Source organism: Topomyia yanbarensis, chromosome 2, assembly GCF_030247195.1.
Source record: "Topomyia yanbarensis strain Yona2022 chromosome 2, ASM3024719v1, whole genome shotgun sequence".
Classification (NCBI taxonomy): Eukaryota; Metazoa; Arthropoda; class Insecta; order Diptera; family Culicidae; genus Topomyia; species Topomyia yanbarensis.
This window is the reverse complement of record NC_080671.1, coordinates 469,459,765-469,473,853: the sequence shown is the minus strand read 5'-3', so window position 1 is coordinate 469,473,853 and position 14,089 is coordinate 469,459,765. Positions and strand designations below refer to the sequence as shown.

The 14,089-nt window shown below is 39.4% G+C and overlaps 1 protein-coding gene across 1 annotated transcript in view; it reads left to right on the top strand.

Moving 5' to 3' along the window:
• Positions 1–3,613, top strand: part of LOC131686183 (uncharacterized) — a 57,058-nt gene extending 53,445 nt beyond the window's left edge. Inside the window, exon 6 of the mRNA XM_058970408.1 lies at positions 1,800–3,613. Coding sequence (XP_058826391.1) covers positions 1,800–1,969 — 170 coding nt within the window. The 3' untranslated portion in view covers positions 1,970–3,613. The remainder of the gene's footprint in view (positions 1–1,799) is intronic.
• Positions 3,614–14,089: the final 10,476 nt, after the last annotated feature.

The window sequence follows — 14,089 nt, the reverse complement described above, 5'->3', positions numbered from 1 at the left end:
AATTTTTCAGTATTACTCATCAGAGAACCCTCGAAAGTTGGCAAACATCATGGAGCAATGGTGAACTGGGAAGGTGGCTACATTCGATAATCCCTAAGGTATCGACGAAACCTTGGTTCAGGGGGATGGATGTGGGTCGGGATTTCATTCGCGTGATGTCTCGGCTCATGTCCAATCACTATACGCTGGACGCACATCTCCGGCGTATTGGGCTCGTGGATAGCGGTATCTACGCTTGTGGCAACGGTTATCACGAAATCGAACATGTTGTCTGGGCATGCGCCGAGTACTGTTCTGCCAGATCTCAACTATTCGATTCCCTTCGGGCCCGAGGAAGATCACCCAATGTCCCGGTTCGAGATGTACTAGCAAGCCGCGATATTCTCTACATGTCCCTTATATACACGTTCCTCAAAACCATCAATATCCAAATTTAAATGCCCCTATCTTTTCTCTTATCATTCCCAGAAGTGTGTTCCCGATCCGTATCTGAGCCGTACTACGAAATCGTCTGGAGGAACCCCTGCCGGCTCGAGGAAAACCGCCCGGCGTCCCAATACTTGATACATCCGTTCGAATCTGTAATCCTGGCCGTTGATTCCTGATGCCGGAAACTGAAGTTTATATCCCCCCCCCCCCCGTTCAGTCTTGTCCACCCTCTCTCCCATGTCTCTGATACACAGATGTATGTCTTCACCCCCTTCTCCCCTTGAATATCTTCCCAAAACTTATGTGCCCCCCTATCTTCTAGTGTTAGTTGATCAATCCATTCGAATCTGTAATCCTGGCCGTTAATTCCTGATGCCGGAAGCTGAAAGTTTATATCTCAACCCCCCCCCCCCCCTTCAGCCTTGTCCACCCACCCTCCCATGTCTCTGATACACAGATGTATGACTTCACCCCCTTCTCCCCTTGAATATCTTCCCAAAATTTATGTGCCCCCCTATCTTCTAGTTTTAGTTGAACAATATTTAATCTCGTTAGGAAATGCGCAACAGTACCACTACTTTAAAATAGTCCTAATTAATTCCCCTTAATCTTGAACCACTCTTTCTAGTTATCTCTAGTTAATAAGCTTGTAAAATGTTCCGCTTAGTTAATAATTATTTTTTCTACAATCTCCCTTCTAAAAATCATAAAGTGAATTACTATACAAAGAACACACAAATGACCCGTCCCCCAAATCTTACGAATATTATATTATACCCTCTTTTATATGTATAAGTTAGCTGTAGTTTTTTTTTTAGTTTTATTATATAAAACAAAATAATATTGAAATGTGTATCCCCCTAGTTTTAAGAAATTCAAAATGTAAAACAATGAAAAAATGGCACCTTTAAGCTAACGCATACGTGCCTTATCAAATAAACAAATTGAGAAAAAAATCTATGTAATATGTGATATAGTAAACGTTAGGTTGATTAAACTGGTTTTCCACCAATCATCGAACCCCTAGTTTCATTTATTGCGCTGTCATGCCTAGTTGCAAACACGCCCGGTACAAATGATACTCTACAGTAGGCTGTGAAAATTTATTCGTTTCAAACGGTCGAACGAAGCGCTTGTTCTATCCACGAGACATTTTCTCGTACATTCCTACTTGCAGCAATAAAATACTCTCTAAGCCAGATGCCAAATGAATGTCAACCTCTTGCGATGAGGCAGTTAGCTAGCGGGCACATGGATTATAGTTGACCTTTCCGGTTTCCGGATGCTGCCTCGTATCCTCGCGAAAAGACACCGCAATAAGGACATTTTTTCTTCTTCTTTTCTTTTATCTATTCTTCCGGCGATGCCAGAAAGCAACTCCAGCTCCAGCAACCACCGGCGGAGATTTATGGCCAATGTTTCTGCCGCTACCAACGTGCTTCTGTTGCTGCTGCCATCGCTGCTTCTGGTGCTACTCAACTCGTCGTCGTCGTCAGTGGCCTCGTTGGTGGTGTCGCCAAGGTCCTCGATCGGAAGATAACTTCATCCACGAGGAGCGCAGAAATAGGACACAAAAAAAACTATCAGTATCTCGCAGTAGCTGGCCGCCCGGGGTGTCGGATGGCGAATCACGTATCTTAGTGGCTTTTATATTACGTTTTAGATTTTAATGAAGAAGTAAACCCACTTCCAATCCACCCCTCCCAAACTAGCGAGACAGAGAGAAAGAGAGAGCAAACACTTTCTAGATTAAATTGAATGCCAAAGATATAAAATGAGAAGCTGTAAATTTTGCAAGATTACAACCATTCGGTGGGTGGGAAGACGTGTGAAGGGGGAAAATATTAATAGCACTGGGTGCCATTCAGAGTGAGCGAGTCAAAAATGGAGATGGAGTGAGAGAGGGTGCAAATCAAACTGTAAGATACGGTTCTGTAAATAAATGTAAAATTTGTTTCTAAGTTTTAAAGATACGATCCGAGACCAGGTGCTTGGAGAAAAGTTTATCCTAAGTTGCTACTTAGAAGAATGAAAATCTAGACACAAAACAAGGTTAATAACATCGATCATTCAAGCGGTCTCGCAATTAATACATGTCAATTTATGAGAAAAGTTAATGGAAAACAAAGGTGAAAAATGTTTCCACCAAAAAAAAACAGTATTACTTATCGTTGAACTAAACTATCACAAACAAACTGAAACAGACTAACTAATTCGTCATATCAGGTGGAAATACGCGTAAATACACACTTTTTAAACTACTTATTTATGTGACGGAAATTTCGCTCTTAAACTTAAAAAAGTACATATTTATGGAAAAGCCTACAGCAGCAACAAAATCGAAGCAAAGTTGTGTACTCGAATTCAATGTGATTTTTGTTTTGTTTCTATGCAAGACGAATAAAATTCCTCCAACTGAGCTCGAAGAAAACGAAACCCAACTTGAACGAATATCAGTATTAAATTCGAATAGGGATCACCGATCGAGTGCGAACACAAAAAAACCATAGACGGAAAACAAGCAGCAAATATCAAATCGAAACAAAACTTCATCATTCATTATCAGCATCACGGAAACTTTACAGAAGAACCAATTTTTTTCACTCCTGAAGAAGAGAGCCATATCAGCAGCCTACCCCATCCAGTAAATCTTCGCTGCATAAAACGCGTTTAGTCGATAAGATCATTTGTTAAACCCCCGCAACAAAAGAAGAGACTTCAATTTAAGTATATAAAACGTACGCTCTGAATGGGGCGCGCAAAATGTTAAGTTAATCCGAAGAGATGGACGAGGACGAGGTCTTCTGTTTCGGAATTGAAAGTGATTATTGAAAAAAAAAACGTTGGTGAAAATGAATAGATATTGTTTAAAAACTACATATTTTAGGTTAACTTTAAAATAATAATGGAAATATCTGTAATCAAATTTCGGTTGCCCTCCCAAATGATAGAGAAAGAGAGAAAGATTTTGTTCCGAGCCCCGTGAAGCAGAAGACCTGAACTATGAGAAAAAATGTTGTTATCGATGAGGAAGGATTAAAACAATGAATCGATTCGTTTTTTGTATTATTAAGCGTCGTAGGCCTAGGCGATAGGGTTGATTATTATTGTAAATAATTTTCATATGAATCAGATACGATTTAGTCTATTTTATTAATAAATGTATAAATTCATGAATCTTTTATCGGCGTGTACTGACTTTGTTATGTATTATGATGACACATATTTACCTTGTTTGCAGATCTTCAACATCATTTGGTAAGTTCTATCAGAATTCCGTATTGTATTGTGCCAAAAACTCAAATGATAAGCGAATGACTTGTGAACCGTTTTGAACTTTGCTCTTATGTCGTTTTCCAAAGGCTTCGATTTACTTCGATAGTTTTGTTTTCATGGCTACCTTAGTTTTTTGACATGTGTACACTAGACTGGTTCAATTTTTGACTTTTAGGTCCACCAGGCTCAACTGATTCCTTTTATGGCCCTAAGTAATCGTGCAACTTTTGGTACCGATCGGTTGTGTCTACGGACCCTCCAAAAATTTCAAAGTTTATATGGAAATTAGTATGGAAAATCAGTGAACATTGAAAATAAATTCTTAAAAAAATCACCTCATCAATCAATTATTGAGAACACTATACATTTCTAAAGGTATCCTTCTACTGAACATGTTCGTGGAACATTGTAAGCTTGTGAAAATTCGCTGAAAAAGTTATTAGTTAAGGAAGCAGCATGGCTTCAAAACAAGTGGATTTTATCATTAATCATAGCAACCCTGTTTCAATAACTGCTTCTACCTCACGCGAGCATTGGTTGGCAAGTCTAGTTTACACTTGTATAGCGATGTAGCTATTCAAACAGGGCTGCTATGATTAATATTAAATTCCACTTGTTTTGAAGCCATGCTGCTTTTTTAGCTAATAACTTTTCTCACCGAATTTTCACATACTTACTCTGTTCCACGAATTGGTTCAGTAGAAGAATCCCGTTAGAAATATATAATGTTCTTATTAATTGATTGATTAGCTGATTTTTTAAGAACTTATTTTCTATGTCAACCGATTTTCCATACTAATTTCCATATAAACTTTGAAATTTTTGGACGGTCCGTAGACACAACCGATCGGTACCAAAATTTGCACAATTACTAAGGGCCATAAAAGGAATCAGTTGAGCCTGGTGGACCTAAAAGTCAATAATAGAACCAGTCTAGTGTACACCTTATATTATCAATTCCCATACCAGCGCTAGTTATCGAACGAATTTATATGCGTAAATCAGATCGACGATTTCGCGTTCTATTTGAAAGGTTACAATTTGTGCAGTATCGTTTTTCTAGATAAGTTAATATGTCGAACAACACAATAGATAGATAGTTGACGTAGCAATGCAAGAAGAAAAATTCACTGATACTGATTAAACCAAGAAAATATTTTAATATTAGGGTAAAGTGGCCGGTTCTCGGCACCCATATGTAACTTTTGACAGAAAGCAGATATGGTCATACTGACAAATTTTATTTGTGTATCATATTCGCACGTTATTTTTGTACCGATAACTGAAGCAAACAGTTTCATATGTTCTGTTCTACAACCAAAATATTTTTTGAACAAGTTAAAATCTACTCAAAAGTTTTTTTTACCATTTGCTTAGTGTTGTAGAAAGAAGTAAATCGATCGAAAAATATGCGCATTGAATATTTACGAAGTGAATTTATTCTATACATATTGTGATTCAACATTGAATGGCGACGAAATTTTCGCCCCAATTTTTTTTTTTTTTTTTGGTTTAGTTTTGAAAAAGGTTACTAAAATCGATTATCGGCACCCAATTTTTTGTGGAAATCTCTGAATTATCTATAACCCAATCAATATGAATATTTCTATTTGATATTCCAACTTGTTTGTATTGTATTTGTTAACTAATTACTGATGGAGAAACGCAAAGAACTTACAAACAATGTTCTAGTGATTTTTTTTTGTTGGAAATCCAAAAACAATTCTGAAAAGGACAAAATTTGGTTTATCTTCTCCATGATGTAATCTTCCCTTATTTGACTTTTACTAATAAAAAATAAAAGAAAGAAATATTTGGGGTCCCCTGTATTTTTTTTATTTAAAAAAAATGCATTTTTAATGTTTATGTTTTAACTAAGAAAGATTAATTATATGCTACTAATTTAAAAAAGTTTTGCTGCATGTTCGATGGTTTTTGTACTTTTTTACATCTATCTATCTATCTATCTATCTATATCTATATTATTATTTATATATTTATTTTATCTATATATATATATATATATATATATATATATATATATATATATATATATATATATATATATATATATATATATATATATATATATATATATATATATATATATATATATATATATATATATATATATATATATATATATATATATATATATATATATATATATATATATATATATATATATATATATATATATATATATATATATATATATATATATATATATATATATATATATATATATATATATATAAAGTCAAAATTTGTATGTATATGATTTATAGACTCCCAAACGGCTTAACCGATTGCCGTCAAAATTTATACGTAGTAGACATTTGTTATGGAGCGTGGTTGTGTGCTATTGGCTGGGGATTATTTGCCCGCCAGATGGCGCTTCGGAACAAATTGTGTTTTACTCCTATTTCGTTGAATGTCACTGCAACGCGCGATGGGTAGTAGCTAGTTTCCTATAAAAGAAATGTCTGGAATTCACTCAAACTTTCAGTATGTTTTGTGAGGCCCGGAGAGCGGAATCTTATACATCAACCGACTCAACTCGACGATTGGGGACAATGTATGTGTGTGTATGTATGTAACAAATTCTCATTTGTGTTTCTCCGTAATGGCTGAACCTATTTTATCTAAACAAAATTCAAATGAAAGGCCTGATACTCGAATAGAAAGTTAATAATTTGTTTTGATTCTGATGTTTAGTATCCATGATATGTATATTTGTATGTGTAAAAAGAGTTTTTTTGCAGTTTTTTTAGATTAACTGTCAAAACTCACAACATGGACAAATAGTCTATATATCGCCAGGAAACTTATACAAATATCTTTCGAGTGAACTATAGTTTGTTGAATTCGGACTGCTATCAAAAAAAAATTAACATTTAATACGAACGAAGGATTTTTATTATTTTCCAATATCTCGAAAGAAGACTAAAAACATACAATCAATTATTTACGCCACCAGGGTTAATTTTAGGCCAATAGCATCTACGGACAATTTAATGGGTGCAATATAGTTTTTCTTTTGATATTGTATTTTCTCAGATTATAAACAAATATTAGACTATAGCATTTTGTACGCATGCGCTTCAGAGGTCCAAGAGTTACAATTTCTGTTCTAGTTCTCGGATCGCCAACACACTGGGCCAAAAAGGCTCAGTTCTCAAGGGAAATCCAGTTTTCAACTTTTTGCATACATATTGCATTGAATGAAGAACTTAGATAATGTATTCATAAAGTATTAGTAATAATTCAATTGTCCGTTCATTTTAAAAGGCCATTTTCTATAACTTTACAACTGATTTAATTTCACTTTCAAAATTTCTCGAAATATCATGTTCTAAAAGTTCTCAACCGATATAATATTCAAAAACAGTTATAAAAAATGTCTCATCACACTGGTAGATGGATTCAACGCGTTTTTTTAAATAAGTGTACGAAAAAACATGCGCCCTTCTAAAACATACTTCTAAATCAAAATGGTTTTACGGTTAGTTGAAAACAAGATTTACAAAACGACCAGAACTGTCAAATATGAATCGGGAATGGTCGAGTTTATTGACATTCCCTATTTATTTCTAGGATTCATCATACACATCATAACGTTATTTATTTAACTGATAATCGATTTTTTCCTTTGAATGGATATCGATATCTTTATCCTCAAGAAACTGACATAACTGGTAGGTGACTATAGGAACATGACTAACATAAGCGACCCACTCAATACGCCGTGTACATTGTGTTTAACTTCATTTTCTAGCCCTAATTTAGTTCATTTGAAAATTTATCCCCGCCCTGTCACGAAATCTTGATTTTATCCGTACTGGTAATATATCAGTAGGGTATCTTAAATAAATTTGTTACGTCACTGTTCAGTTAACCCCAGCATCCATAAGCTACACATTGTCACAATTATTTTTCACCTATTCCACCCTTAATACAAGGCCTCTGTCTAGAATATACTTTTTTGCATAACTAGTAGAATAAAGAAAACTAATATCGTCCGGCGAACATGTTAGCGATGGCCCTCGCGATGCTAAATTGATATAATCTTTCGGTGTTCATGATTCTGAAATACTTCGAGGTAATCTTTTTTCTGTGTTCGCGAACTTCGTTTCGAAGCTCCGTGTAACTGTTTCAAAATATCGATCACACGAACCAAGAGCTTAGCTCGTGTTTGTCGAAAACTACGCAAAAGCTTTTACATATCTTTCCGAACATCAATGAAATGAACAAGAAGCTTCATTTGTCCTCGCCGAAGAGCATGCAAAAGTATCGCCCAAATGTTCGCAATTACGATGGTAAGCGATTGTGATGCGAAGCTTGTGTATACGAACCAGTAACGCAAAGCTTCGCGCTTTGAAAGTATTCGAACATAGGTTCGGTTCGAATATTTCCTGTCCTGCAGTCAGGTCGTGCTGATGCCGTTCTCGGCAGTTGCACAGTAGTTGTTCGACGGTGAGCCGGGTGTTGCAGGAGGCACATTCTAGGACGGGCTCGCTGGACACGGTGTGCGTGGGTTACTCGGGTGTGCTCCACGCGGAGTTGGGAGAGTATTTCTTGTTCACTCTGACTGTCTCGGTTGGTCCAGGTATCGGTTGAGCCTTTGATTTTTTGGTCGTGATTTCGAAATTTCCACCAGTGGTTAGTGAATCCGTTTTGGAAGCTGGTATTGAACTTCCTGATGATGTCAATCTGAACCGGGATCGGGCCCGTCTGTCGATGAAGGTAAATCGTTCGGCGTCTGTATTACTCTTGACGGCGCTGAGGCCCGGACCTCGCAGATGGTAATCAGAGTGTCACGATGGCCTGAACGAAGAGATGTTTGGAGGTCCCGCTAGCGACGCCCCTCAGGACCGAGAGCGAGTCTGTGAAGATGACCGTCGGTGTATCGGTGCGTCTGAGCAGGAGGGAGGTAAGCGGAAGTAGAGCCCGCTCCCTAAACCGCTGATCCCCTCTTCTACACAGTCATCCGTTTTGGAGCCATCGGTGAAGATTTGATTGTGATGTATCTTCAGTGAACTAGCTGTCTTTGCATCACCCGTATGCTGCTGGTGAGGTCGCCGACTTTTATCGTGCGAGTAAGGCTATCGTTTTGGGTCCAGGGTCGTACAAGGCCCGCGGTCTCACCCAGTGCAGACGAGCGATGGTTGGGAGGTCGTTGCTGATGAATTCTTGGTGCAGGTTGAAAGCAATAGCGAGAAGGGGACATTCGTCGCCCAAAGTTTTCTCCAGGTAGCATAGTGCCCGTTTGAAGGCCACCCTAGCTGCTTTCAAGCCGCAGGGTAGTGCTCCGGGCTCAACACAGGTAGCTTCGGCCCGGGTACTCAGTAGTAGACTGGAGTCTAGCCACACGCTGTGGTATAGGAACCCGAGGATGGTGGAGAGTCTGTCTAGGTTTCGGCAAGTCAGCTCGATCCCGTAGAAGATTCTGCTGTGGATAAGGGATCGACCGACGCTCAGCGCTGTTCAATAATTGTTTGTGGGATTGTAGGAGCAACTGGTCCGGACCAGTTCTTCTTTCACAGTCTTTCTTCATTCGCTGAAAGTGTGGTATCATTGTTAGTTTCCGGTCGAGGGTCAAGGAAGACTGGTTCCTTCCGGAACATAACCACTATACCGTTGAGGCGGATTGAACGAGCGTCACCAAGATGATGTCGTTCGCTTACACGAAGACACGAAGAGCAAATTCATCCTAACTAAGAAGAGGGTTACGGCAGTATCGATCCTTGCGGCATTCCGCTGGTCTCGCGGAATTCGTCGGAGAGTGTGCCGCACATGCCTATCCGAAAACGACGGTTGGTTCGGAAGTTTAGGATGAAGACGCCTAGGTTCCCATGTATACCCCATCGTAGAAGTTGTTAGAGGATGCCTTCGCGCCAAACTGTGTTGTACGCTTTTGCAATGTCGGGTATGACAATATCAGCGTGGAGGCCTTTGGGCCTTGCACTGTCTGGTACTTGTCCGAAGGAACCAAGGTGGGCTCCAGTGCCGAATCCCTTCCGGCAAGCGAATTGGCGTGGGTCGAGTAGTTTCTCGTTTTCCAGTCACTGGTTTACCATCCTCTCCAGTGTCTTAGCGGTGCATGACAGCAGGTTGATTGGCCTTAAATTGCTCTAGCTACGGGTACCCTATCATTTTTTGAGAATGGGAACTACGTGGACCAGTGTATCTTCTGAGAAGATCGTGTTGAACGAGTCTAGAAGGGCTCTTCTGCCTAGATTCCCTGACTCATTTCTTTCAAAATGCATCTAACCGATTGTTTATAGACCAAATGAAGCCAAAAATATGAATAAAAGTTCATAATTGGTGATTTTTTTCTTTGGAAAATTTTCCATGCACGATTATGACACGTCATACAAATTTTTTCATCAATACACACCTATGACACGTGTGAGTGCGACTTTTGTTTACATTTTTAGTGAAAACTCGCGACATAGCCAACCGATCTTCGTAATATTTGAGAGATTAGTACAGAATAGGTAGAAGCATCAATTGTCTTCTCTGAATTGTTTCTACCATTTATAATTTTCATGATATTCAATTTCAAACTCGTTTTTCTCGAAATGTGCAAAATGGCGCTTGTCAAAAGATAGCACAACAGCGACGATATGCCGTTTTGTCTGGCAAATTGCTCCCTGGTCGGTAAAATAATGCAAAATGCATCAGCGTCAACTTGGAAGCTGGAAAAAATGCTTGTTAGAGTGATTTAAATGTACGAGGAAATACTCACAGCTTCCCATTACCCGTTTACTGCCAACTGCTGTCGTAGGTCATTCGAAAATCCAAGGCCGATCCCAGTATCTCAGATTACGATTTGATGAAAAAACTAAATGCTACACAAGTTACCGAGCAAGTAAACAACCCAGTCTCAAATAATAAGTAGCGTTCACAACACGGGTTCGTAGGCTGTACGACCACGTGCTGATGAAACTCGATGTATTTGACGATGAAATATGTAATACTTTCTAGCAAATCCCTGGCCTTAAATTCTACAAGGCTCACAGAAATGTTCTTAGAAGATTCGAGTTTGTTTTCGTGAATAAGGTCACGAAAAAAATATGATTTGGCAAGAGATCTATTCTTGTGGCAAGAAAACCAGATTTTTGCGACGGATAAGCCCATGCACTTGGAAGAATTTTATTTAGTCCTTTGACGGTTTAGCTACGTTTTAGCCATATTTAGTCATCTGGCATAGTAGCAAGAAAGGTGCAACGACAATGGAGTTAGCTCATCCCAAAAGAGCTGATTCCGCCAAATTGTTACCAGTTCCATCTAATACAGAAATCTTGAGTGACAACTTAAGGATCTAAAAAAGTGTGTGTCTGACAATTATGCGTTAAGTAAAATTTTGGCTTTTAGAAACTACAATACTATTAAGAACTTAAGCAAATATTTTTGAAATGGCTCCTAGTTTAAATGTTCGACTCATTTTGATTACTTGCTGTATGAAGTCACACCGTGGCAGTTGATGTTAATTACACTAATTTACAGCATTTCTGAACTAAATAAGCTGGTGATCATTTTCAATGTAAAATCGTGTGCGGAATCCGAAAGTGAAGTCCAAAAAATTTACAGTAGAACAGTTTTCGAGGGTCAGCAAAAAAATGAATTTCACCTTTATAATTAAAAGTACAGCCACTTTTTCAAAAGCACCATTCCGCTTGGTCAATTGTTTTTTCACCAATTATTTTGCATAATTTGAATCGTTATAACCTAATGAATCGACTGATATTCTTCTTTTGAAAAGTTTTTATATGGATAATCAACTATTGTAAAAAATCCTTTCTTGAACTGTTCAATAGATGGTAAATCCTGTTGCACTTAGAAACCGGACACTTTATTAATCCAGTAGCGTGTTGTTACAAGATGAGAACAGAGAATTTATCCTGCACACACTCATGTCGAAACCCCGTTTTTTCTGGTTCCCAGACAAAAGTTTTACCTGGCTACAGCACGAGATACCCAACAAATTCAAGCCCGTTTTCACCAAAAAATTTACAGGGACACTGATGATCTGGGAAGGAATTTGCAGCTGCGGATTCAAAACCAAGCTTTTCTTTCCCAAGTTAACGACAGACTTCAAGCTATATAAGCAATAGTGCATGGAGAAAAGTATACTACCTTTCATTAAGGCTCACAAAGGTCCAATGAAGTTCTTGTTGGATTTGGCAAGCTGCCACTACACTGCCGGTTGATGCTACAGTGGTAGGTGACAATAAAGTGAATTCGAGCTTTACCGCAACGCTAATCAAAATCCATGGGGCGATGCCTATAGAGTTGCCATGGCGAAAATAAGGAGACTGGCAGCACTTCCAGCGAGGTGCCCGGTGAGGATGAGAGTCATTGTAGAACACAACATGAACCGACGGCTTGACCGCCCACGCAATGCAGAACTCAATATGACTACAACAAAGAAGCTCGGGTAACCAACGAGGAACTGATAGTGGTGGCAAAAGCCTTGAGAACCAAGAAGGTTTCGGAACCAGACGGTATCCCCAACGTGGCTCTGAAAACAGCAATACTAACGAGCCCGGACATGTTTAGGACCGCGTTGCAAAAGCGTATCGAAGATGGTAACTTCGCCGCTATCTGGAAGCGATAAAAGCCCCAGACATCTTTCAGAATACAAGCTAATATGCCTGTTGAGTACAGTTGCAAAATGCTTGAAAGAGTAATCCTTAGCAGGCTTACAACATATACGGAGGGATAAAGTGGCCTATCCAGTTTGTAGTTCGACCTCCGGAAAAGTAGATGACAACATTTTCACTTTTATCGCATTCCGCGTCCTGTTGAAGTCAAAGGCCGTCGCCACACTGTTAAAAATTCGTTGGAGTCCGGTAACAGCGCTCTGGCAACCATAGTTGGTTCTCCTGAACGGAACTCGCAGAAGGGAGTTATTGCGTAGAGTTCGAACGTGGGCTTGAAGATCCAGACGTCCGAGGATTGTAGGGCAATCCACTCTGGCAGAGAGTAAGTCCGAGACGAACAGGGCTCGAGAGCAGTCCCTCCGAATGCTGAATTAATCGAGGTGTATTAGCTGGCAACGGTTTTCATAGCTCGGCAGCTGAAATCTGTTTCGCCATGGGAGATGACGAAGGGCGAAGCGTATGAACCTGCGTTGGACAGCCTCGATTCTGTCAATCCCGTTCTGGTAGTACGGATTCCAAACAGCTGAACAACATTCTAACGTTGAGCGGACCAACGCGCAGTAAAGCGATTTAAGACAATATATGTCCCTGAAGTTTTTCGCTATTCGGAAGATGAACCCAAGCTGCCGTGATGCCTTATCCACGATGTATGACGTATGTGGTTTGAATGTTAATGCCGAATCCATGATGACTCCGAGATCTTTGATATGAGAGTGTCTTGGAATGCTCGAGCCGAAGAAATGGTAGTTAAACTGAGTCGGTTGGCATTTCCGCGTGAACGTAACGATTGAGCATTTGCTCGGGTTTAAAACCATTCTGTTTAGATCACACCACGTACTAAAGCTGTCCAGTTCCCTCTGAAGAAGCTCGGCATCGGTTTTATCCCGTATTTGTTGAAAAATTTTCATGTCGTCGGCGAAAGAAAGGCGGGGTCCTTGTAATGTGAAATTGACGTCATTAAAGTAGAGGAGGAATATTACTGGACCGAGATGGCTTCCTTGTGGTATGCCGGATGTAGCGTAGAATGGTGCAGATAGACAGTCCTTAATGCTGATTTAGAGTTGCCTTCCATCGAGGTAGGAACGAAACCAGCGCAGAAGTTGTCCATGAATGCCGAGTTTGTCCAGCTTCGCTATTGCAATATCATGGTTGATCTTGTCGAAGGCCGCAGATAGATCCATATAAATAGCATCGGTTTGCAATCCGTCAGCGAATCCATCCATTACATATGTTGTGAACGAGAGCAGGTTTGTCGTTGTCGATCGTTTAGGCATGAAACCGTGTTGGTCATCTGCAATGTAGTGTTTGCAGTGAAAGAAAATAGGATCTAACACAACCAGCTCGAACAGTATTGATACAGCACTTAAACACGAGATTCCCCGATAATTGTCAATGTTCGATTTGTTTCCTTTTTTATGAACTGGAAACATGTGCGCTGCTTTCCAGCAGGAAGGGAATGTACCAGTAGTGAGTGATAGCTCGAAGACTCGCCGAAGTGGTTCAAGAAGCCCGCTGATGCACTTTTTGACAAAAATCGAGGTAGCACCATCTGGACCCGGGGAACAAGATGCTTTCAGTTTGGCATTTGCTGCAAGAATGGCAGCATTATCGACACAAATTCGGTTGATGGTTCGTCCTAGAGAAGGAGTTAAATTAGCGGCGGCAGCGACTTGTTGTGGTGGCAGGCGCTCGTTGGAAAAAACGCTTGAAAATTT